We start from the raw sequence: 25,666 nt of genomic DNA, 5'->3' as shown, positions 1-25,666 counted from the left end.
TGTCAGCATATGGTCTCACAAGGGGTCTGAGGATCTCATCTCGGTACCTAATGGCAGTCAGGCTACCTCTGGCGAGCACATGGAGGGCTGTCCGGCCCCACAAAGAAATGCCACCCCACACCATGACTGACCCACCGCCAAACCGGTCATGCTGGAGGATGTTGCAGGCAGCAGAACGTTCTCCACGGCGTCTCCAGACTCTGTCACGTCTGTCACATGTGCTCATGTGCTCAGTGTGAACCTGCTGTCATCTGTGAAGAGCACAGGGCGCCAGTGGCGAATTTGCCAATATTGGTGTTCTCTGGCAAATGCCAAACGTCCTGCACGGTGTTGGGCTGTAAGCACAACCCCCACCTGTGGACGTCGGGCCCTCATACCACCCTCATGGAGTCTGTTTCTGACCGTTTGAGCAGACACATGCACATTTGTGGCCTGCTGGAGGTCATTTTGCAGGGCTCTGGCAGTGCTATTCCTTGCACAAAGGCGGAGGTAGCGGTCCTGCTGCTGGGTTGTTGCCCTCCTACGGCCTCCTCCACGTCTCCTGATGTACTGGCCTGTCTCCTGGTAGCGCCTCCATGCTCTGGACACTACGCTGACAGACACAGCAAACCTTCTTGCCACAGCTCGCATTGATGTGCCATCATGGATGAGCTGCACTACCTGAGCCACTTGTGTGGGTTGTAGACTCCGTCTCATGCTACCACTAGAGAGAGAGCACCGCCAGCATTCAAAAGTGACCAAAACATCAGCCAGGAAGCATAGGAACTGAGAAGTGGTCTGTGGTCACCACCTGCAGAATCACTCCTTTATTGGGGGTGTCTTGCTAATTGCCTATAATTTCCACCTTTTGTCTATTCCATTTGCACAACAGCATGTGCAATTTATTGTCAATCAGTGTTGCTTCCTAAGTGGACAGTTTGATTTCACAGAAGTGTGATTGACTTGGAGTTACATTGTGTTGTTTAAGTGTTCCCTTTATTTTTTTGAGCAGTGTATATATCCATTTAAATTACAGGTTGTAATGCACCAAAATAGGAAAAATGCCAAGGGGGAGAATACTTTTGCAAGGCACTGTATCTAGTCTGCACTTAGGTTTTTACTGAATATTGTACATCTGAGAAGATTTAAGAAGGGAATGGTCCATGATTTCCTGTTTATCCTCCATGTGATTCAGTGTCCCTCCCTGAGGATTTATGCTTCGCAAAGCAACAGAATGGAGATGGAAAATATGCAATTATCATCCTCAACTGCACACAGATACAGAACTCAGAATTAGCCAATTCAGGCATATTGAGGACACCAATGACTGTAAAGTAATTGGAAAGGTGTTAAGATAGCAGAAGACCGACTGGGCACAGACGTCAATTCAACGTCTATTCCACATTGGTTCAATGTCATTTCGTTGAAATGACTTTGAAATAATGTTGATTCAACCAGTGTGTGAACAGTGGGTTATGAGTGTCATAAGATGTTAAACTGTTCCAAGGCAGGGTGCACTGCTCAGAATGTTTATTCTCTTCACTGGATATTATTTGGCATCTACTGGAATCCCATTCATTTTAGTCCCTAGCCAAGACTGTCCCCACTTCTTACTGAATCAAACCATGTTGTAAACTGTGATGATTTGATCATTTATGGCTCTTACAAGAATGGATCAGTCACAGCTAATGAAGATGTTCTCTTTTTTGTTTCCTTTCGTATAGATACAATGGAGAGCTGCCAAAGACTGAATATCATCATTGGAGAAATGGAAGAGTGGTAGTGCGACTGCAACTCGGGCAATTCGCACCAAGATGGCGGCCCACCGGATCATCAGAGTGACCAACAGTAATCATGTTCTCCCTCGCTGCAAATCAGAGGGCACGCTCATTGATCTCAACGAAGGGCTCTCTGAGGCTAGCCTCACAGATGTCAAAGGTCAGGATTCAATACTGACTAATGTACCAGACAGTTATTCAGCATTTAAAGATATACTGATTTAAATGTGAATTGAGGATGAATTGAGAATGTTTATGTGAATTTTTGATCTTCTTTTTCTTTTCATCCAGTGCCTTCTTCCAGTGCCTTACGGCTGGACAATTCAGAGTCCCTCGTAACTGCTCGTGAAGTAGTCGCCATCAAAGATTACTGCCCGTCTAGCTTTACCACGTTAAAGTTTTCCAAAGGTGACCGGCTTTATGTGATGGACACGTCGGGTGGAGAGTGGTGGTATGCCCACAACAACACAGAGATGGGCTACATCCCCTCAGCATACGTCCAGCCCATCAACTGTAGAAACTCATCGCTCAGTGATAGTGGCATGATAGACAATCTAGGGGAGTGTACAGACGAAGTGGCTAAGGAGCTGGATCTCCTAGGGGAGTGGACAGGGGTATCCGTTAAGACCACTCCTTATTCGCCTTATTTTAACAGCAACCCCTTCTCCCTCCATACCTCCTCCACCAACCCCTTCATCAACAGTGCTCATCTACGTGGTTCTCTGGACCAGAACTGTAATGAGAGGGGAAGGTCCACGGACCTGCTGGTCTTTGACTCCCTGGAATCCCCAGTCTCCCCCTCGGTACCTAACTCTACCTCCAGCACCACCATGATCAATGGCTTCAGTAACTGCAACATCTTTGACATGATGACATCCACCAGCCCCAACCAGGACCAACAGGTTTTACAGACACTACGAAGGGATAACCCATTCTTCAGGAGCAAGCGATCGTACAGTTTATCGGAGTTGTCCGTCCTACAGACGCAATCCAACCCCCCTTTGCCTTCTTCCGGGTTCTTCACTGGCCTCAAGGCTCCCTCGCCAGAGCAGTTTCAGAGCAGGGAGGATTTCAGGACTGCGTGGCTAAACCATCGGAAGCTGGCCAGATCTTGCCATGACCTGGACTCTCTGGGGCAGAGCCCTGGTTGGGGACAGACTCAGCCGGTGGAGACCAACATTGTCTGTAAACTAGACAGTCGTGGAGGGGCCGTTCAGCTCCCAGACACCCAGATCAGCGTCCATGTCCCTGAGGGACACGTGGGTCCTGAAGACACCCAGCAGATCTCCATGAAGGCCCTACTGGACCCTCCACTGGAGCTGAACAATGACCACTGCTCCACGGTTAGCCCAGTGGTGGAAATCAAACTGTCCAACATGGAGACCAAGTCCTTCATCACTCTGGAGATGACTGTGTCCGTGACGGTGAAGAAAGACAGCGGTCAGGTAGCCGAGGTGCTCTGCGTCCGGAGTGACTGCAAGGAGGGACCCTATATAATCATCCCACATGCCTACCTATACAAGGACACAGTACAAGTCCAGTTGGATAACTTGGAGCCGTGTATGTACGTGGTAGTAGTGGTGCAGGCCCAGCACGTCAACCTTAATACAACTGTATGGGACAATGTGTTGAAGAAAGTCACCCTGGGTGTCTATGGGCCCAAGCACATCCATCCTTCGTTCAAGACGGTCGTGGCCCTATTTGGGCATGACTGTGCCCCTAACACCCTACTGGTGAGTGAGGTGGGGAAGCAGGCCCACTCCACCCCTCCAGTGGCGCTCACGCTGTGGGGGAAGCATCAGTTTTTCCTGGGACGGCCCCAGGACCTCCAGGTTGGTCTATACTCCAACATGTCTACCTATATGATCAAGGCTAATGAGCAAGCCAGAATTATTCGGGGTTCCCAGGTCAAACTGGGGAAGGTTAGCCGACTCATTTACATGATCACATCCAACAACCCTGAAGACATCTCAGACTTCACCTTGCAGGTTCAGGTCAAAGACGGCCTGGACTGTATCCTGGCTCAGTTCTGTGTCCAAACACCGCAACCGCCTCCGAAGAGTGGAGCGCGGAACACCGGCCACAGGAGGTTCCTGAAGAAGAAAGAGGTGGTAGGTAAGATTCTTCTGTCACCTCTGGCCATCACTGCCAAATATCCACAGTTTCAGGAGCGCTGCATCACCAACCTGAAGTTTGGCAAGTTGCTCAAAACTGTGATCAGGCAAAACAAGAGCACATACCTGTTGGAATACAAGAAGGGAGACGTGATCGCCTTGCTGAGTGAGGAGAAAATCAAACTACGAGGACAACTGTGGACCAAAGAGTGGTATATTGGATATTATCAGGGAAAGACCGGGCTTGTTCATGCGAAAAACGTTCTGGTTTTGGGGAAAGTCAAGCCTATTTATTTCTGTGGTCCGGACCTCACGACTACCGTGCTAGTGGAGGAGATTCTGAAGCCTTGCAAATTTCTCACGTACATCTACGCCTCTGTGAGGACGGTACTCATGGAGAATATAGGGAACTGGAAGGCCTTTGCAGATGCACTGGGATATGGGAACTTACCTTTGTCTTATTTCTGTCGGACAGAACTGGACAACGAGCCTGAGAAGGTTGCGTCGGTTCTGGAGAAGCTCAAGGAGGACTGCACTAACGTGGACATCAAGGAGAGAAAGACCTTCCAGAAGGAACTCATGACAGTACGTTTGTGTGTGTGTGTGTTTGTCTCTCTGTCTCTCTCTCTCTCTCTCTGATGTGTGTGTGTGTGTGTGTGTGTGTGTGTGTGTGTGTGTGTGTGTGTGTGTGTGTGTGTGTGTGTGTGTGTGTGTGTGTGTGTGTGTGTGTGTGTGTGTGTGTGTGTGTGTGTGTGTGTGTGTGTGGAAACCCCTCATCGTGCACATTGTACCTCTTAGGTTGTAGAAGCGATTCAAATGTATGGTTCAATACAGAAACCTTATCAAAAGCTAAAAAATAGGAAATTCCACTTTCACCTGGAAATGGGTAGCGCTTCTGTGTTTATTCCCTATTTTCCATCAGCAGCAGATGTTGACATGGTGTTCCCATTCTGTCAGAGGCAATGGGCTGTGATGTACTGTGAGATGGGGGGGCTGATATGTTACTGTACTCAGCTTATTCAGTCACATGTGGTAAGCAGTTTTCCCTTATCGCCTCAGGGTGCCTTAAGAGTAGGCCTACTGGTTGGGAGAATAAGTGTGGTGTGACTTACAATGCACAAAAACACAGCTACACCACCTCCTTCAGTGCAACTCACAAACAGAGGCGACAATATCCTGAGAGATTCTCCTCAAAGCAGGCAGAGTTGCTGTTGTGACAGAAAGTGTTGACTCAACATGCCTCCCACTTCCCTCTCTCAGCCTCCTCTCTCCAGAAGAGTGGAGGCTGTTATAGTAGCAAAGGGGGAACCAACTCCATATTAATGCTCATGACTTTGGAAGGAGATGTTTGATACTTTTGGTCATGTAGTGTATTTTTTGTTGTTGTGTTAATTCAGACAAGCATATTCTCTCTCTCTCTCTCTCTCTCTCTCTCTCTCTCTCTCTCTCTCTCTCTCTCTCTCTCTCTCTCTCTCTCTCTCTCTCTCTCTCTCTCTCTCTCTCTCTCTCTCTCTCTCTCTCTCTCTCTCTCTCTCTCTCTCTCTCTCTCTCTCTCTCTCTCTCTCTCTCTCTCTCCAGTCACCCTTGTCCTTTTAAAGTTTTTGACAGAAGTGCTTGGTAATGTAACTATAGCCCACATTGCATCAGTCACAAACAGGCAACCGTTGCTTGAATTTGGATCTGTGGAGAAATTGGATCTGTCTGTGAAAGTGAGGTTGATGTCGTTTTCACAATGCTTGCTTTTGGAAACATTTGATCAGTAAGAGCTAGCATATATCAGTTTATTTTGGCATGAAATATATCAGGTGTCTATGCCTTTCAATGGTATTCTGATCAAAGGCAGACTAGAATTCAAACAAGCAACCATTTTTCTGCCATCAGGCATGATAAGCTGAGTAGACAAAGGGATGACGATGGATTGGTCCCAGAAAGCAATGAACCATGCCCAAAGCCCTCGTACTACCCCTCCTCTCACACACACACACACACACACACACACACACACACACACACACACACACACACACACACACACACACACACACACACACACACACACACACACACACACACACACACACACACACATTATTTATGGTGGACAAACAGATCTGTTTAATGTGCCCACTAGCCTGGGAGTAACCTAACATAGCAAGCGTAAAAGAAAACACACGAGTGGAGTTCCCACATCCGGTTTTCAGTGGAAAAGGAAGCTAGGTTGAATGAGCTGTATCCCTGAAACCTGGAGGCATCTGGTTGTTGGCATCTCTGCTAATGGTGGCCTGGAAGCGGTCTTTGAATTAGATCCATGTCTTATCTTTTCATTCCAGCCAGTCCTGATCGCCTTCTAGCCACAGTAGAAACAGAGTGCTGTTGCCTATCCTGATCAGGCCAAGACACACCAGATATAACATCAGTGACACAACTGTTGGTCCATACTGATCCCTGAAATACTGTACATTAGAGAAGGATCTTGAGGACCATTGATATTGCTGTGTTGTAGTCTACAGATGCCGTGTCTTACTTTGATCCTCCTGTTGTTGCAGGAATTTTCCTGCATAGCAAGAAGAAATGAAAACGTGTAATGTATTCAAGGTTTAAAAAGGCTTCTAAAGTTAGTCATTTCCTTGATCCTATACATTTTTTTCATTAATTATATTCCACATAAGAATTGACATATCCTGTTGCTACAAGATTATTTATCTGCGATGTGAAACTGGCTCAAATTAAGATACGAGATCTGTATATAGGTTTTGGGGGAGATGGTTGCACAAAGGTTTGACAATATTGAAGCACATTATGTCATTATAGTGAGAGTCTATGGTGAGTGTAGTGAGAGTTATGTGGTCTTTCTGTTGTTCTGTGGTCATTCTGTGGTTCTGTGGCCTTGCCTCAAAGGTAGTAATTTGCCCTTTTGGTGACCTTATTCTCACACAGTAGTAATTACTTCTCTGGACTAAAAGTGTTAATCAAAACGTGTGTGCAAGAACTAAACTAAGAAGCTTTAAAGCTCAGTTAGTAGGCATCGTTAGACAGAACAGAACCGTGGTTAGGTCATATGCTTGTCTGAATTAACACAACAACAAAAAATACACTACATGACCAAAAGCATCAAACATCTCCTTCCAAAGTCATGAGCATTAATATGGAGTTGGTTCCCCCTTTGCTACTATAACAGCCTCCACTCTTCTGGGAAGGCTTTCCACTAGATGTTGGAATATTGCTGCGGGGACTTGCTTCCATTCAGCCACAAGAGCATTATTGAGGTCGGGCACTGATGTTTGAACTAGAGGTCGACCGATTATGATTTTTCAATGCCGATACCGATAACGATTATTGGAGGACAAAAAAGCCGATACCGATTAATCGGCCGATTTATAAAAAAAAAAAATATATATATATATATATGTACGTATATATATATCATACACACACACACATTTTTGTAATAATGACAATTGCAACAATACTGAATGAACAATGAACAATTTTATTTTAACTTAATATAATACATAAATACACACACACACACACAGCTCTGAAGTGACAATGATACTGAAGAGTCTGCTTAGGAGACAAATAGTCTCAACTGTTTGAATAAAAATAGAGTTTAAGTTACCTGTGATGAATGTTGAAAACAAAAACTTTAATTTCTATATGCAGGAAATCCTATTTTAATAATGGGCATGGTAAGAATTGACAACCAAAGTGTGAGTCATAATTCCCATGACACCTAGCAAAATCTGAAAAGCGGTTCCTTCATTTATTCCATAGGATATTTTTAGATTCACTTAAAATAAGGTCTGTGTTTCATGTAGGCTTACATCACCGTGCCAATTTTATAACTGTAGATATCCATAGGATAAGGTAACTCTGATCAATATTGGCTAAATATAAGCGAAGATAAAAAAATGTGTAGAGTGGATTTATGAAAATATGTTGACAAACGTTACCTTATCCTAGTGAGATTTCCACGGGTATCAAAACGTCGAGGCGGTTTAAGCCTGCACGAAACACAGACCTTATTTGAAGTAGATCAAGACATTCTCTATGGAAGACATGAACGGTAAAATAACGAAGGAACCCCTTTCAAATTCAGCCGCAAGTTATTACAGGAATTATAACACGTCGACTATTTCTCTCTAAACCATATACCTTTGACTAATCCGGAAACTATCACCTCGAAAACAAAACGTTTATTCCGTTCCGTATTTTATCTAACGGGTGGCATCCATGAGTCTAAATATTCCTGTTACATTGCACAACCTTCAATGTTGTCATAATTACGTAAAGTTCTGGCAAATTAGTTCGCAAAGAGCCAGGCGGCCCAAACTGTTGCATATACCCTGACTCTGCGTGCAATGAACGCAAGAGAAATGACACAATTTCACCTGGTTAATATTGCCTGCTAACCTGGATTTCTTTTAGCTAAATATGCAGGTTTAAAAATATATACTTGTGTATTGATTTTAAGAAAGGCATTGATGTTTATGGTTAAGTACACATTGGAGCAATGACAGTCATTGATTGATTGTTTTTTATAAGACAAGTTTAACGCTAGCTAGCAACTTACCTTAGCTTACTGCATTCGCTAACAGGCAGGCTCCTCGTGGAGTGCAATGTAATCAATGCAAGATTGGATCCCCGAGCTGACAAGGTTAAAAATCTGTCGTTCTGCCCCTAAACGAGGCAGAACGTTCCTAGGCCGTCATTGAAAATAAGAATGTGTTCTTAACTGACTTGCCTAGTTAAATAAAGATTAAATAAAGGTGTAAAAAAATAAATAATAATAATAATAATTCGGCAAATCGACGCCCAAAAATACCGATTTCAGATTGTTATGAAAACTTGAAATCGGCCCCGATTAATCGGCCATTCCGATTAATCGGTCGACCTCTAGTTTGAACTCAACGTTCCAATTCATCCCAAAAGTGTTCGATGAGAATGAGGTCAGGGCTCTGTGCAGGCCAGTCAAGTTCTTCCAGACCGATCTCAACAAACCATTTCTGTGGATTTCGCTTTGTGCACGAGGGCATTGCCATTCTGAAACAGGAAAGGGCCTTCCCCAAACTGTTGCCACAAAGTTGGAAGCACAGAATCGTCTAGAATGTCAATGTATGCTGTAGCGTTAAGATTTCCCTTCACTGGAACTAAGTGGCCTAGCCTGAACCATGAAAAACAGCTCCAGAACATTATTCCTCCTCCACTAAATTTTACAGTTGGCACCATGCACTCAGGCAGGTAGTGTTCTCCTGGCATCCGCCAAACCCATATTTGCCCGTCGGACTGCCAGATGGTGAAGCATGATTCATCACTCCAGAGAACTTTTCCACTGCTCCAGAGTCCAATGGCTGGAGCTTTACACCAACACTTTCCATTGTACATGGTGATCTTAGGCGTGTATACGGCTGCTCAGCCATGGAAACCCATTTCATGAAGCTCCCGACGAACAGCTCTTGTGCTGACGTTGCTTCCAGAGGCAGTTTGGAACCCGGTAGTGAGTGTTTTAACTGAGGACAGATGATTTTTACACGCTACGCGCTTCAGCACTCAGAGGTCCCGTTCTGTGAGCTTGTGTGGCCTACCTCTTCGTGGCTGAGCCGTTGTTGCTCCTAGACCTATCCACTTCACAATAACAGCATTTACAGTTGACCAGGATAGCTCTAGCAGGGCAGAAATTTGACAAACTGTAACGGAATTCGTCCTCCTCATCTGACGAGGAGTAAGAAAGGTCGGACCAATGCGCAGCGTGGTAAGTGTCCATTATATTTAATAATCCTGAACACGACAACAATACAAAAATAACAAAGTGAATAGAATAGAAAACCGAAACAGTCCCGTAACGTGAACAAACAGACACAGAAGACAACCACCCACAAAACACAACAGAAAACAGGCTACCTAAATATGGTTCCCAATCAGAGACAATGACTAACACCTGCCTCTGATTGAGAACCATATCAGGCCAAACGAAAAACCCAACATAGAAACCCAAAACATAGATAACCCACCCAACTCACGCCCTGACCATACTAAAACAAAGAAAATACAAAAGAACTAAGGTCAGAACGTGACACAAACTGATTTGTTGGAAAGGTGATATCCTATGACGGGGCCACGTTGAAAGTCACTGAGCTCTTCAGTACGGGCCATTCTACTGACAATGTTTGTGTATGGAGATTGCATGGCTGTGTGCTCGTTTTTATACACCGGTCAGCAACGGGTGTGGCTGAAATAGCCGAATCCACTAATTTGAAGGGTTGTCAACATATTTTTGTATATATAGTGTATCTGATTATTATATAAAAGTCTCTTAATAGAAGATAACTGAGATTATCACTTATCAGCTAAGTGGCCTATGATTCAAATTCCTCACAAAGCGTTCATCCACAGGTGTGAGCACCATATCCATAGCTCTGTCTAGCCTAAACAACGCTGTGCTCTATTGGATTTACTAGCCTGCCTTCCCTTTTTTCTGAGTCGCTAGCATGGTCTGACAGGTGTTGTCAGTTGAAATGTGAGGAGAGGAAAGGAGACATTGGTCAGGCCAGATCGCAGGCCAGGGGGGGTTGAGCGACCAACGCAAACTGACACCGCTGAGAATTCTCAATGTGATGGATGGCGTTGCTCAGGTAGCGGACAATTGAAATGCCATCCCACTGCTCATCACTGAAATAGATCCCAACGGCCAACCAGAAAGACAGAGAGAGACACCTGCAGACTCCACAGAGTGGTAAGACATTAGACTATACAAGTGGACTGCTTTTCTCTCATCAATGAATATCATATGAGGATCTCTATGGGTAGCAGAAAGAGACCTCTAGATTCTTTCTTTCTTTAACCTTTATTTACACAGGGTGTCGTATTGAGACCCAGGTCTCTTTTACAAATGATCCCTGTAATACTACAGTACACATATAAAAGACCCAGTCTAGTCAAAAACATGATATTCCTGTGTTTTATATACAGTTGAAGTCGGAAGTTTACATACACCTTAGCCAAATACATTTAAACTCAGTTTTTCACAATTCCTGACATTTAATCCTAGTAAACATTGCCCGTTTTAGGTCAATTAGGATCACCACCTTATTTTAAGAATGTGAAATGTCTGAATAATAGTAGAGAGAATGATTTATTTCAGCTTTTATTTATTTCATCACATTCCCAGTGGGTCAGAAGTTTACATACACTCAATTAGTATTTGGTAGCATTGCCTTTAAATTGTTTAACTTGGGTCAAACGTTTCAGGTAGACTTCCACAAGCTTCCCACAATAAGTTGGGTGAATTTTGGCCCTTTCCTCCTGACAGAGCTGGTGTAACTGAGTCAGGTTTGTAGGCTTCCTTGCTCGCACACGCTTTTTCAGTTCTGCCCACACATTTTCTATAGGATTGAGGTCAGGGCTTTGTGATGGCCACTCCAATACCTTGACTTTGTTGTCCTTAAGCCATCTGCCACAACTTTGGAAGTATGCTTGGGGTCATTGTCCATTTGGAAGACCATTTGTGACCAAGCTTTAACTTCCTGACTGATGTCTTGAGATGTTGCTTCAATATATCCACATAATTTTCCTGCCTCATAATGCCATCTTTTTTGTGAAGTGCACAAGTCCCTCCTGCAGCAAAGCACCCCCACAACATGATACTGCCTCACGGTTGGGATGGTGTACTTCGGCTTGCAAGCCTCCCCCTTTTTCCTCCAAACATAACAATGGTCATTATGGCCAAACAGTTCTATTTTTGTTTCATCAGACCAGAGGACATCTCTCCAAAAAGTATGATCTTTATCCCCATGTGCAGTTGCAAACCGTAGTCTGGCTTTTTTATGGTGGTTTTGGAGCAGTGGCTTCTTCCTTACTGAGCGGCCTTTCAGGTTATGTCGATATAGGACTTGTTTTACTGTGGATATAGATACTTTTGTACCTGTTTCCTCCAGCATCTTCACAAGGTCCTTTGCTGTTGTTCTGGGATTGATTTGCACTTTTCGCACCAAAGTACGTTAATCTCTAGGAGACAGAACGCGTCTCCTTCCTGAGCGGTATGACGTCTGCGTGGTCCGATGGTGTTTATACTTGCGTACTATTGTTTGTACAGATGAACGTGGTACCTTCAGGCATTTGGAAATTGCTCCCAAGGATGAACCAGACTTGTGGAGGTCTACAATTCTTTTTCTGAGGTCTTGGCTGATTTCTTTTGATTTTCCCATGATGTCAAGCAAAGAGGCACTGAGTTTGAAGGTAGGCCTTGAAATACATCCACAGGTACACCTCCAATTGACTCAAATGATGTCAATTAGCCTATCAGAAGCTTCTAAAGCCATAACATAATTTTCTGGAATTTTCCAAGCTGTTTAAAGGCACAGTCAACTTAGTGTATGTAAACTTCTGACCCACTAGAATTGTGATACAGTGAATGATAAGTGAAATAATCTGTCTGTAAACAATTGTTGGAAAAATGACTTGCGTCATGCACAAAGTAGATGTCGTAACCGACTTGCCAAAACTATAGTTTGTTAACAAGACATTTGTGGAGTGGTTGAAAAACGAGTTTTAATGACTCCAACCTAAGTGTACGTAAACTTCCGACTTCAACTGTATATATCCACACTATGAGGTTGGAATAATACTGTGGAATTGTGAAAATGACCAAAATGCCCTTTTATTGGAAGAGTTTGAAAAGACCGCCTGACATTTCAGCCTGTTTTGGTGGGATGGAGTTCCAAATCTCTCTGCTAATAACAGCTAGTTATCTGTTTTCCCCTCCTTATTCAGACCACTCCCAGACAGTCCTAGCAAATGAATACAAAATTAAACAATAAATACATGTAATACATTTTGTGTGTAGTAAGACACTGCAAGTTGAGAATTACTTTGCACAAACACTTTTGACAAACAGATATGGCAATGATTTCAGTCACCACTGCCATCATCCTATGTACTGTACGCACCATTAAATAGAATGACTGAAAGTCGCCGTTGGGCCTACTTTTCCCTATTTCAAACTACAGAGAAGTTTATAGACTGCTGATGTAGATAACTTTTTCCTCACCTATAAAGTCCCTGGTTGACTTTAATGAGGAGGTTGGGTCCTTCTTACTGTGTTCTCCCCTCTCCTGTCTCTCCTCTCCCCTGATGTTAGTCTCAGGGACACTGTGTGTTTGTGTGTATGTGTGCACGCTCCTTTCCCTGCCTTTTAAATGCAGGGAGAAGAGCCAGACAGGCTCATTTGGAATGGAGCTTAGAGAGATAACTGCCTCTGAGAGCTCTGGTGCACAGGGTATTTTTGAGATGTCAGTCATGTCTGTCAGGGCTTTCCCCCAGTGGACATGTGGATCAAGTCAAAGAGATGGAGTAATCCACACACACACACACACACACACACACACACACACACACACACACACACACACACACACACACACACACACACACACACACACACACACAGAGACATTTTGAAGGATGTCACTATAGCTTCCTCATTTTCATCAGCCTGCTTACCACTGGCATTCAGGTGCCGCTCTCTGAACGGATGAGAAACTGTCTGAGTGTGTGTGTGTGTGCGCAGGCACACAGGATATGCTTCAGAACATTTCAGCGAGTCACGTAGTTTTATCATAGGTTTAGGTTAAGAGTTGAAACGAGAGGTAAACGTGAATGGCATAAGGCCTTTTGGATTTGGAAGTTTTTATAAGGCTCCATTGCACTCTGGAATGTTTGAAAAATAAATGAGATCGCTCACTGAACTGTGCAAGAGGTCATTCAAAAGAGCTGGATTCCTTTTTTATACAGTACCTCTGAAGATAAAGAAAATGGAATATGACATTACTAGCTATTGGTTTCATAAAAGACTACTGCATAAACCATAGTACATTATCACAAAGTTTATCTGCTGCCATGGAATAAATGACCCAACTCCTCAGCACTGTATGGGAAAATGACATGTCACTCGGTTTGAGGTTTCCCTGACAGGAAGTGATTGAAGGACTATGAAGATGGATGTTGAGTTAAGAGGTTTTAAGAGACAGTGATTCAACTAATCTTCCTGCTGGTTGAAGGCTATATGACATAACTGTGACATGGTAACGAGAGTTGCGTTCCAAAGGGCACTCCATAAGGGTCTGGTCAAAAGTAGTACACTGTATAGGGCCCTCAAACTCAACTCTGGACCTCGAAGCCAGTTCCACACCATTTTGTTCATTGTTCCCCTCTAGTCAGGAACTGATTTAGATCTGGGACACCAGGTGTGTACAATTCATTATCAGGTAGAACAGAAAACCAGTAGGCTTCGAACCTCGTAGGATAAGAGTTGAATACCCCTGATACATGGTATAGCGTGCCATTTGGGACTTAGCCTAGTGACTACGCTACCATGTTGACTACTTGTCCCTGCCAGACCAGTGTCAGATGGTGTGAATGACACAGCATTAGGTCTGTGATTGAACTGAGTCCCTCCACTGTGTCATTCACGGTTGACTCAGTTGCCATTGTTGGCAGATGGCGGTAGAAGCCGGCCCAGTAGCCAGACAGGTGGTGGTGATGGTGGACGTTATGCTGCAGTCCTATTTTAGTAACTTTGACAGAAATGTGAGTCCTGATACAGCAGTCAGTGCAGAACAGAGGCCAGCTCATTAAAACAGTGCTGTTCAGAGTCAGGCCAGGTGGCCGAGGTGACTGGAGTAGCACTGGAATGCTTTGAAGACAGTGCATGTGTCCCAGTAGCACCCTATTCCCTATTTAGTGCACTACTTTTGGCCACGGCCCATAGGGGACTTGCCTAGTTAAATAAAGGTTAAATAAAATGTAATAAATATAGGGCAATGTTTCCCAACTCCAGTCCTCGAGTACCCCAACATAACCCTGGATAAGCACACCTGATTCAACTATTCATCAAGCCCTAAATGAGTTGAATGAGGTGTGTTTGTCCAGGGCTACAACATAAATATATGCTGTTGGCGGTACTGGAGGACTGGAGTTGAGAAACACCGATATAGGGAATAGGGTGCCATTTGGGATGCAGAAGGCACTCAGCTCTCAGTGTGCCTCATTCTCTTTCTGCAAAGCAAACAAATGCTGGCTCTTCTATTTACATACAGTACTGTGCAAGATATAGATAGTGTACCTGTCTCAGTAGATCCTGTCAAGTGGCAGGCAAACTCTCCAAAGAGACTTTGAAGTGGAAAAAACGTTTATGTATTAACTGTTTTGTAAGATTTAGTGGTGAAAAATATGCGGTCTCTTATTGGCAGGCTTAAACTGGTTGGCTCAGACTTGAAAACACGAGTTCCTGTACATAAAACATATTGTTTTTACTGGGTTGTACTTTCCATTATCCTTTGATATTCTATAGCCCTCCTGGGTTGTAGCCTACACAGTGCAGACATGCTGTATGTCAGCCCACCTCCTCGTGGGATCCTGATAGACTTGATTAACTGTCTCTCTGTTTCTTTCATCCCCTGTTCGTCTGTGGTGTTTCTGGTGGAGAGAGGAGGGGACTACTAGTGTATTTTCTCTGGCCTCCTGGTTTTATTCTTGTTCAACACATATGTGTGTTTGTGTGGTAAGACCTAGAGAGGCTCTTCTGAATCGTGCTATAAATCACCCTCAGAGTTCACAGCAGGCTTTGTAGAGAGTCGGGAGGGATAGTGTAGCCGTAGTTAGAGACGCAAATGTATTGTATCAAGACAATACCCTGGCCCCCTAATGCTGTTCCTCCCCACTCCTTTCACTATGTCTAGATAGTCATGTCTTTACCCCCTTTAATGGTGAACACCGTGTGACACAATGGTGTGTCTTTGCTGATCCTTGGGGTGTGTTGTTGAACTGTTGTGTCGTGGCTAAATGTTGTCTTCTGTTGTCGACGACCTATGCTCCAGCAGGAATTAAAAGCCTGAATTAGTAAATCAAGTTGTCTTTGTGTGGCCTTTCCTCTAGGCCCTGTTGAAGATGGACTGCCAGGGTCTGGTGGCCAGGCTGATCATGGACTTTGTCCTGCTGACCACGGCCGTGGAGGTGGCCCCGCGCTGGAGAGAGCTGGCGGAGAAGCTGGCCCGGGTGAACAAGCAGCAGATGGAGCAATACGAGGCTCCGCACAGGGACAAGAACGGCCTGGTGGACAATGAGGTGAGATTATCAGCCCATTACTTCTAGGTACTGTAACATTTACTGGGTGTGACTGGTGTTGGCTGCCTCAGACCGGTAATCAAAATGGACGTGAGAAAATGCTAACCCTGCCATCTGGTTCTTGTGTGCAGTGTTCTTTTATATCAGCCAGTCAGACTTGACCTTAGACGCACATTTGGAATGATTCTCTGTCCCCTCTGTTGATCTTAAAGGGTTTTACAAGTACATTGGATTGATTGATTGATCGTTTGTTCTTTGACAGTCAATTGATTGATTGATCCTATGTTGACAGTCAATGTGGAAGCCAGCCTATGACTTCCTGCTGACCTGGGCGGCTCAAATTGGGGACAGCTACCGGGACGTGATCCAGGAGCTGCACCTGGGCCTGGACCGGATGAAGAATCCCATAACCAAGCGCTGGAAGCACCTCACCGGAACGCTCATTCTGGTCAACAGCCTAGATACGTTACGTAGCTCTGCCTTCAGCCCTGTAGGACAGGGGGACTATGCCATTTGATCTTAAACCATCTACGTCTGAAATGGTATCCTATTCCCAAAATAGCCTGCGTTTACGCAGGCAGCCCAATTCTGATATTTTTTCCACTAATTGGTCATTTGGCCAGTCACATCAGATCTTTTCACATCAGATCTTTTTCAGAGCTGATCTGATTGGTCAAAATACCAATTAGTGAACAAAAGATCAGAATTGGGCTGCCTGTGTAAATGCAGGCATAGTAGGCCACACATTTTGGCTGGAGCCTGGTCAGAAGCAATGCACTATGTAGGAAGTAGTGAGTCTCAGGAGCTGAGGGGTGATTCCTAATTTCCACTGACGTGAAATGTTAACTTAGTCATGCATTGACGTCAGTGGGAGACTAGGTGAACGTTTGGTTTAACTTGAAGTTAGAGTTCACACCCAGAGATTTTTGAAGCTATGTCAGAAATGGCACCCTATTCCCTACATAGTAGTGCACTAGTTTTTGCAAGAACTTGGTCAAAAGTAGTGCGATATATAGGGAATAGTGTGCCATTTAGGATGCACACTGAGTCTCTGGAGCTTGGCACTATGGATCCAGCAGGACTACTACTGGCCTCCTCCAGCCCTCAGGATGACCAATCACCAATCGGACCTTGACCGTAGCTGTTATACCTTGAACGTTCAACTCTTGACCCTGCTCCCATCCTGTTGCACAGGACTACAATGGTTTGTAACCAGTTACCACCACTTCACACAGAGCACATAGATATAAACTGTAGGTCTATTTCTCTAGAGGGTTTAAACACTCAACACTCTTATTGGAATTTACACTAGATTATTATTAAGCCACAATATCGATGTGATTTCATAATGGTTGATGTTACAATCAATTTCTAAAGGGGGGTTTTTAATCTGTATCGTCTTTTGCTACGCATTTTTTTTCTACAGAAAGTGGCATAGCACTCGTTTTTATTGCTTTTTTTCCACTAAATATATAGATATATTTCAAATGAAAAATGTACAGAAACTTGATTTATGAAGTGCATTATATTATACGCAACCTCTTTGGATTTCTATTTCTATCCCCCTTAAGTGTTCTTGTGCTTCAAATCTCTTTTTGACTCCTCTTTGTACTTTTTGCTTGCCAAAACAGTTAGGTGCTAGCCTAGCTATCACAGCTTATTGTTCTACACAAAAGTATCATAAGTTCAGAATAACCCCCCTTTGGTTAGTTTCCTCTATGTTCACTTTAGGACAAAATGCGTGCCACAAAAAGCTGAATAATAATTACATAATGTATCCAACAAGGATCTTTTCTCTTTGTTTTCTGAAAGTTGAAAAGCAGAATTACCTCACAACATGGTCTCTTCATTTCATTTGTTTAACCGGCAGTAACGGAATGAACAATTATTTTGAGGAATTAAATTGGCTGTGATGGTTTCAATTGTTTGGTCCGCCATTTTGAAGCTGGTGAACTAATGAAGCCTTTTTGTCCTTGATTTGCTCATGAATGTATTTTGGTTGCTGTGTTTTGCATTTTCAATGATATCAATCAAAAGCTCAAACTCCGGAGCTCTTAATCTTTATAGTCTTTCTCTTCGTGTAACGCTACTGTGTGTTTTCAGTGCAAGAGCTGTATTTTGTATGTTTTGTGAATTTCAGATGAAATATTAATAGTATTATTTGCGTAGTTAAATGGTCACACTGGTCTGTGACGGTACAGATTGACAAGTTCTGCACATCGATGCCTCTATTGGTTGTTGTCTTTACCCGTTGGTTCGTATTGACTCAATAAAATGACTGACAATTCTAAAGTGCTTCTGTCAGGCAGGTTCATGGTCGGAATTTGTGTTCCGTGATTCGACATTCACAGACATTATTCAACGTGATTTGTCTCAGTATGGCCCTACACAAAGGAGTGAGAGAGTAGCCTAGGCTACAGTGTTTTCTGAGGAGGAGGTATTGGACTATTGGGCTAGTGGCCAGTTGGCTTGTTTTCTAATTTAAGGCATTCCTAAGCACTTGCATCAGGCTGATTCAGGAGATCAATCTCATACTGAATTTAAATAACACAATTAATTGTAGACTTGCAAAAGGAATCCCACCTTTTTTTTTTGTATTCCCATAAAAAAAGGTACTTTTAATGAGGTAACTGATTAATGAATTAAGCTAAAACAATCTGGAATTCATGAAAACACAAAGATATTACAATGAACAACAAATCACTGTAATATATGGATGGATTAAATACTGTATGCAACAGGATCTCACAAACAAATGTCCCGTCTTGACGTTCGTCCAACTTGCGCCAGAGTCTAATTGCAAGTCAAATGTCAAATTATGCCGTCAAAAAGTGAGATTGGGTTGCAGCCACTGTCTGTTCGTTACATTTGACATTTGAGTAATTTAGCAGACGCTCTTATCCAGAGCGACTTACAGTTGGTGCATTCATCTTAAGATAGCTAGGTGAGACGACCACATATCACAGTCGTAGTAAGTCAATTCTTCCTCAGTAAAGAAGCTATCAGCAAGACAAGTGCAACTTTTATTTACATTTTTTGACCTGGGAAAACTTGGGAATGTTGAAAGCCAGATGGGCTGTGGCATTCTGGATAAGTTGCAGGGGTTTGATTGCACAAGCGGGGTGCCCAGCCAACAGATAGTTGCAGTAGTCCAGACGGGATATGACTAGTGCCTGGATTAGGACCTGCGTCACTAGTTGTTTGAGTTCATGGGAGGCCTTGGTTGATCTGAGTTCAAGCGATATGAGAGTGGCTACCCAAGCCGAGGTATTACACATAGTTCAGTAGAAGGATGTTTGAATGTATGAAACTTTCTCCGTGCCCAAAATTGAAGGTAGAGCTCTCATTAGAGCCTAGCAAAGGGCACTGCAGCAGTTGAATCAATGTGATTTCCATAGGTCTGATCGAAATGTGCCACCCCCTCACCTCTCCACAGTCTGGACAGAGAGAGGACAGGCTCAAGGTTCATCTATCAAAAGAGAGGATGAAGGAGAAAGAGGGGGAGCAAAAAAGAGGAGATGGAGAAGAGTAGCCAGACACCAATGCATTCCTAAACGTATAGATCACGTCTATTATTGTGTAGCTGTCTGTCCTGTCACACCTTTATATAATAATAATGGGGTTAATTACAGTTTTTAACAATCACTTTGGCACTAATTTCAGAACCTTGTGGTCATTTTTCAAAACTCTCGACACAAAACTCAAAACGGTCATCACTTGTAACACAGGCTGTCCAATTTTCAAAACATTGCATTGTGCATTCATATCTTTACAGAAACCTTGCACTTGCAGAATCATTGGTTCAAATAACGAATTTATCATGAATTACCATAGGAACATTCATTTAGATCACCCACACACAAGATACCGATAGTTTCACTGTGTAGTTGTTCGTACAATCATTAAATATTGTAGTACAAAATATGTGATACATGTTTCATTATGCTACTACACGTAAATACATCACTGTAAAAGGACTAGTAGAGAGAATACTACAGACACAGTGGAATCATTGAACAAAATATGAAATTTATTGATGAAATACAATAAAATCCCAACATAGGTTTCTTTGAATCAAAGCAAAAAGAATTAGCTACAAAAATAGAAAAAACAGTTACAGTAAAGGCCAACTGCAGTGTTCCTCACCTGGTTTACTGTAAAAAAGCAAAACAAAAGATTGATTACTGTACTTATATATTTCCATCAACCCTGTCTTGTGGATTTGGCCACAGGTTCTCATCCACATCACAATGGATGTTTTCATTAGCCAAACATCTTGGGAATAATCTTCGGGCATGGTGAATCCAGGACTGACACTGGTCTGCCGTGATGTCATTACATGCGTCATCCATGGCCTGGAGAAGGGTGGCTTGTTCGTGAAGGCGCCTATCATATACCTTCCACCTCCATGTGGAGAAAAATTCCTCAATCGGGTTAAGGAAAGGAGAGTATGGGGGTAAGTACAGGGTGGTAAATTGTGGATGGGCCTGAAAACATGCTTTCACCATTTGAGCATGGTGGAACCTGACATTATCCCACACAATGACATAGGTCATTCCATCAGCTCTACAGACCTGATTTAGCCCATCAAGGAAGGTTACATTCGAACAGCGAATCATGTGGCTGCCTGCAACTCAATATATAGAATATATAGAGTAGAGAGCTTTAGTTGTTGTTCGACCTAACATTAGAACGGACAAGATGCGTAATCTAAGCAACTTTGACCGTGGTATGATTGTTGATGCCACACATGGTGATTCCAGCATCTCAGAAACTGCTGCCTTCCTGGGATTTTTACGCACTACAGTCTCTAGAGTTTACAGAGAATGGCGTGATAAACAAAACACATTCAGTGAGCAGTTCTGTGGGCAAAACACTTTGTTAATAAGAGAGGTCAGAGGAGAATGTCCAGACTCATTCAAGCTAACAGAAAGGCCACAAATGCTCAAATAACAGCTGTTTAAAACAGTGGTGTGCAGGAGGGCATCGCTTAACGTACAACACTGTGAATAATTCAGGCTGTTGTGGAGGCAAAAGGAGGTCCTACCCAGTACTAGATAGGTGTACCTAATGAAGTGGCCGGTGAGTGTACAGTAATGTCAAATCTGAAAACATGGTCTGGAAAAGTGGTACATGGGACCATAGAAACAGTGTCTGATAAAGAATGATGATGAAATATTACACCCATAGATAATATAGTCCAATTGGTTCATGTTCCACGGTAATTGGTGTCAATGGATCTTGTTATCCTGAAACTTTCATGATCTAAACATGGAATATTGTTTGTCTGTTTCCATAAAACTATGCATTAAGAGTAATGCAACAGTTACTTATCATTTTGAGCAGTTGCATCAATTGATAGTTAGATCATTGTAATGAAGTTAATAGACAGTCATTTCAGATGTAATGTGTGAATTGCATTTTGAAATGGTAATACTTTGATGTTAAGTTGTGTCATTTTGAACAGTTGATTTTAGTTCAATGAACAAATGATCTTAGCTTTATGTGTATTGTATCCAAGCAATTGGAAAAAGTGTTAGAGTTTTGAGTTGTGAGTTTTGTGTGGAGAGTTTTGAAAAATGACATCAAGGTTCTGAAGTTAGTGCCAAAGTGATTGTTAAAAAACTGTAATTAAACTCAATCTATGATCATTATTCCTCCCTAACGGAGACAGACTCCCCATGGTGATGGAGGGGCACCTGCAGTTCCCTTCTTCCTGCTTCCATATGAGTCACCACGGCGATAAACATTCCTCCCTGCCCGTCGCCTGGTTACAGCTCAATGGCCTTCACCGTGCGTGCTCAGAGAGAGGGTCACACCATTGTCTGGGGTTCGACCCTCTGCTTGTGAATCATGCATAAACCAATGAATGCCCATGAGACATTAAGGCCAGTCCAGACCATACACAGTGTATTGGGACATTGAGGATGGCTGTGAAAGAAATCCTCACGCAAATGCAAAGTACAAATGCAAAGCAGGCCTACAATCGTCACTTTCTCAGATAAGCTGAGGAATTGAAGCTTGGGACAGGGCAGGGGTTTAGTTTCCCAGGCCCATGTTTCACCTCATGTGTTCTTTAATTTCTCAAACTGTAAATTAACTGTTATAGTCAAAAGAGGTGCCTAGGCTAGTGGGTTTTATAATGGAGGAAGCCCTTTTGAGGTAAGGATGATGTGATCATTAGTCTACAGATGGAAGATGTTGTGAGCTGAGGGCAATGCTTGTCCCATTTACTAAATGTTGTTTGATTTCATATCCTGTCTCCCTGGGATCATGAATAATCACCTCTGTCCCTGACTCTGTGTGTGTGCGTCCGTGCATGTATGCACGTGTGTATGTGACTCTATAGTGTGTATGCCAGTGTGTCCATGTACCAGTGTATGTGTGTGTGTTCACTCATAAAGTACTGTAATTTATAGGGAGGGAGAACATATTGGCTGAATGTGCTGCTTTGATGATTTGCTGTCTCCATGGTAACCTCTCCATATAAACACTTGCCAAGGGAGTGAGCTTGCCTCTGTCTGAGAAGAGGGGGAAAGCACTTGAGTTTCTACTGCCAACAGCCTGACACTGAGGGAGAGAGAGGGGGAGGGTCTAGTCACTCTACAACACTACACACCGTGATTATCTTAAATCCTGTTGATTTCAATTCAATGTTTATACAATATTCAAAAAGATTTTATCTGTGGAAATAAATAACCTAACCAGGAAACAAAAGCCTGCTAACCTAGTTTCAGGTGAAACCAGTGTAGGATAGTTATAGTAGTCTTACTCTCTAGGCCTGGTCATATAAAAATGCTGTCCTAAGCAGTATACCAAATGGCCTTGTTGTTACTTTTCCTGTTCACTTTCTCACGTAACGTCCCATGGAGTCTTGTAGAGTTCTGTAAATTATACTGTCAGCACATGAGAGTAGGAGTCAGGTGGACGGGAGGAGGACAGGACACCCATGGCACAAAGGGGACACTTTAATTAGAGGTCTCACTGGTTCAGCAGCGAAGGGAGACTGGTACTCTCTCCCTCTCTCTCTCCCCCTCTCTCTCCATCTCTCGCTCTCCCTCTCTCTTTCTCTCTATGTCTGTCTCTCTCTCTATTTCTCTCTCCAATCCAGGCTGCATCACATCCGGCCGTCATTGGGAGTCCCATAGGGCGGCGCACAATTGGCCCAGCATCGTCCGGATTTGGCCGGGGTAGGCCGCTATTGTAAATAAGAATTTGTTCTTAAACTGACTTGCCTAGTTAAATAAAGGTTACATTTAAAAATTAAAAATAATCAATAGGAGGTTATTAGACCATCCCCTCTTCTAACCTCTGCAAATGAGAAAGTGATTATTATACTAGGAGTGCTGTAGTAATTGTTTCTAAAAACATTACTGGAGTTTCATTTAGCCTACAGTAGATTTCTTCCACACAGTCATTCTAAATAAGTTGACCTATTTGCTTATGGTTTTGCCTACATCTAGTGACCTGCTTCTTAAATTATATGAGCAAAAAAATATTCCATTTCATTTGGAATGGCAAGCCGGACAAAATTAAAAGGGCCTATTTATATAACGAATATGGATTCGGAGGGCAGAAATGATTAAATATTAAAGCATTAGACCTCTCACTAAAGGCATCAGTCATACAAAAGTTATACTTTAATCCGAAATGGTTCTCTAGTAAATTGGTAGGAATGTCTCACCCCATGTTCAAGAATGGCCTTTTTCCCTTTATTCAGATTACACCTGCTCACTTTCGGTTGTTTGAAAAGGAAATAATCTCCAAAATATTGTTATTTTTTTAAACAAGCCTTAGAAAGTTGGTCGCAATTTCAGTTTAATCCACCTGAAAATACAGAACAAATAATACAACAAATATACTAATTGATTAAAAAAAAAGTATTTTTCGATAAAATGTTTAAAAAAGGTATAATTTTTGTAAATTATATCATAAATAGGACTGGTGGTATTATGTCACACATGCAGCTAACACAGACATATGGAAATGTCTGCTCTACCCAAAATTACAACCAACTAATTGCAGAATTACCACAGAAATGGAAGAGGCAAGTAGAAGGGGGAAAAAGTAAGAAAGATAAATTGCAAAATAGTTGAAGAGATTTTTGATGTACCTATTCCATGGCACATGGTTTATGAATTGACACGCAAAACAACCCGGACCCAAAACATACAATTTTTCAGTATAAATGATTATACTAATTTCTTGCAACCAATAGAACGTTATATATATGGGGGATACAATCTTCCCAGCTCTGCAGATTCTGCTGTGAGGAGGCAGTCATTAGATCATTTATTTTGGTACTATCCATATGTAGCTCGTTTTTGGTCACAGGCCCAGGAATGGTTGAAGAATTGCAACATTTGCCTAAAACTAACGCTGCAGATAGAAATACTGGGTGATTTGAAAAGCCATAGTCAATCAATCAATAATATAATAATTATTTTAGCAAAAATGTTTCTCTTTAATTTACAATCTGTAGAAGCTATGAGAATAGAAAGGTTCAGTACTTTTGTGATGCATCACAGCACAGTTGAAAAATATATGGCAAAAATAAATCCAAAATGGATGGTGTTAAGAGACAGATGCGATGAGTTGAATGGAGCTGAAGGGTGGGACTAATAACAACAAGATAACCAATGCAAACATACAGGGTCCTTAAAATGTATATACAGTAGTAAATAGAGGAAGGACTAAAAACAAACAAAATATAACTATTGTAAAATAGATTGTGTCTGTAAAATGTGTATAAGATGTATAAACTGAAGGTAGAAGCCTAAGTGTTATTGTTTATTAGTTTACTCCAATTGGGGGGAGGGTGGCAGGGTTTGCGGGGAATAATAAAGGTATATTCTAAAAAAAGTATGTACTGTATATGCATGTCTGTATATATGTATGTGTATGTATGTATATATGTGTATATATATATATATATTCATGTTTATGTCATATATGGGGGATTGGAAATGATGCAGACAACTACATTGATGGAAGCAACAATCTTTCCGCTATATTAAAGCTGATCCACCCCTTTAAAAAAAGTATGAATTTAAATTTAAATTAAAAATAGGCTGTTCTGTGTTTTAGCCACAGAATGAAATTGCATTGTATTGCATTGTATCTCTATGGTTTTAACCTTTATCGTTGCTTAAGTCTGAGCTCAAAACTAAGTCTACTGGGTGTTACTATTCTCCATTGAATGTATCCTTGTGTCTATACCTTGACACGTTTCCTTTCGTCTCAGGGACACTTCAAGGCTCTTGAAACTGCCAGTGCCTAGCAACAGAATGGGTCCCATGTGTTCAGATGTGTTGCGTGTTCTGCTTTCCATTTCAATATGTATATTATTCTAATCCACACACCATTTCAATATGTATATTATTCTAATCCACACACCATTTCAAGCTCCTCTAAGAAATTGTGTGTAGGTGACAGGCTGCCCCGTTTGACTTAATCTATAAACAAATATAATTTAATAGAATAGTATAGAATAGAATAAAGTACATTTTTCCCTGTTAACTACATTTTGGGTTAAAGATGATATGCAAATCATGCTTCACAACAGCTTGTGTGTGTGTGTGTTTCTGTGCATGCATGCGTGCGTGCTTGTGTGTGTGTGCATGTTTGCGTATGTGTCTGTGTGTGTGTGTGTGGTGTCCATTTTACTCCGGTTTC

The 25,666-nt window shown here is 42.5% G+C and overlaps 1 protein-coding gene across 3 annotated transcripts in view; it reads left to right on the top strand.

Moving 5' to 3' along the window:
• LOC120033302 (SH3 domain-binding protein 4-A-like) overlaps positions 1–18,278 on the top strand; it is a 32,717-nt gene extending 14,439 nt beyond the window's left edge. For 2 of the 3 annotated variants that reach the window (XM_038979579.1, XM_038979580.1), the window contains exons 2-5: positions 1,704–1,917; positions 2,049–4,456; positions 15,803–15,991; positions 16,284–18,278. In XM_038979579.1, coding sequence (XP_038835507.1) covers positions 1,794–1,917; positions 2,049–4,456; positions 15,803–15,991; positions 16,284–16,508 — 2,946 coding nt within the window. In that variant the 5' untranslated portion in view covers positions 1,704–1,793 and the 3' untranslated portion in view covers positions 16,509–18,278. The remainder of the gene's footprint in view (positions 1–1,703; positions 1,918–2,048; positions 4,457–15,802; positions 15,992–16,283) is intronic. The other variant, XM_038979581.1, reaches the window with a different exon arrangement.
• Positions 18,279–25,666: the final 7,388 nt, after the last annotated feature.

The sequence above is a fragment of the Salvelinus namaycush genome, chromosome 40, assembly GCF_016432855.1.
Source record: "Salvelinus namaycush isolate Seneca chromosome 40, SaNama_1.0, whole genome shotgun sequence".
Taxonomy (NCBI): Eukaryota; Metazoa; Chordata; class Actinopteri; order Salmoniformes; family Salmonidae; genus Salvelinus; species Salvelinus namaycush.
The sequence above is the reverse complement of the archived record's forward strand: the minus strand, read 5'-3'. Positions and strand labels throughout refer to the sequence as shown.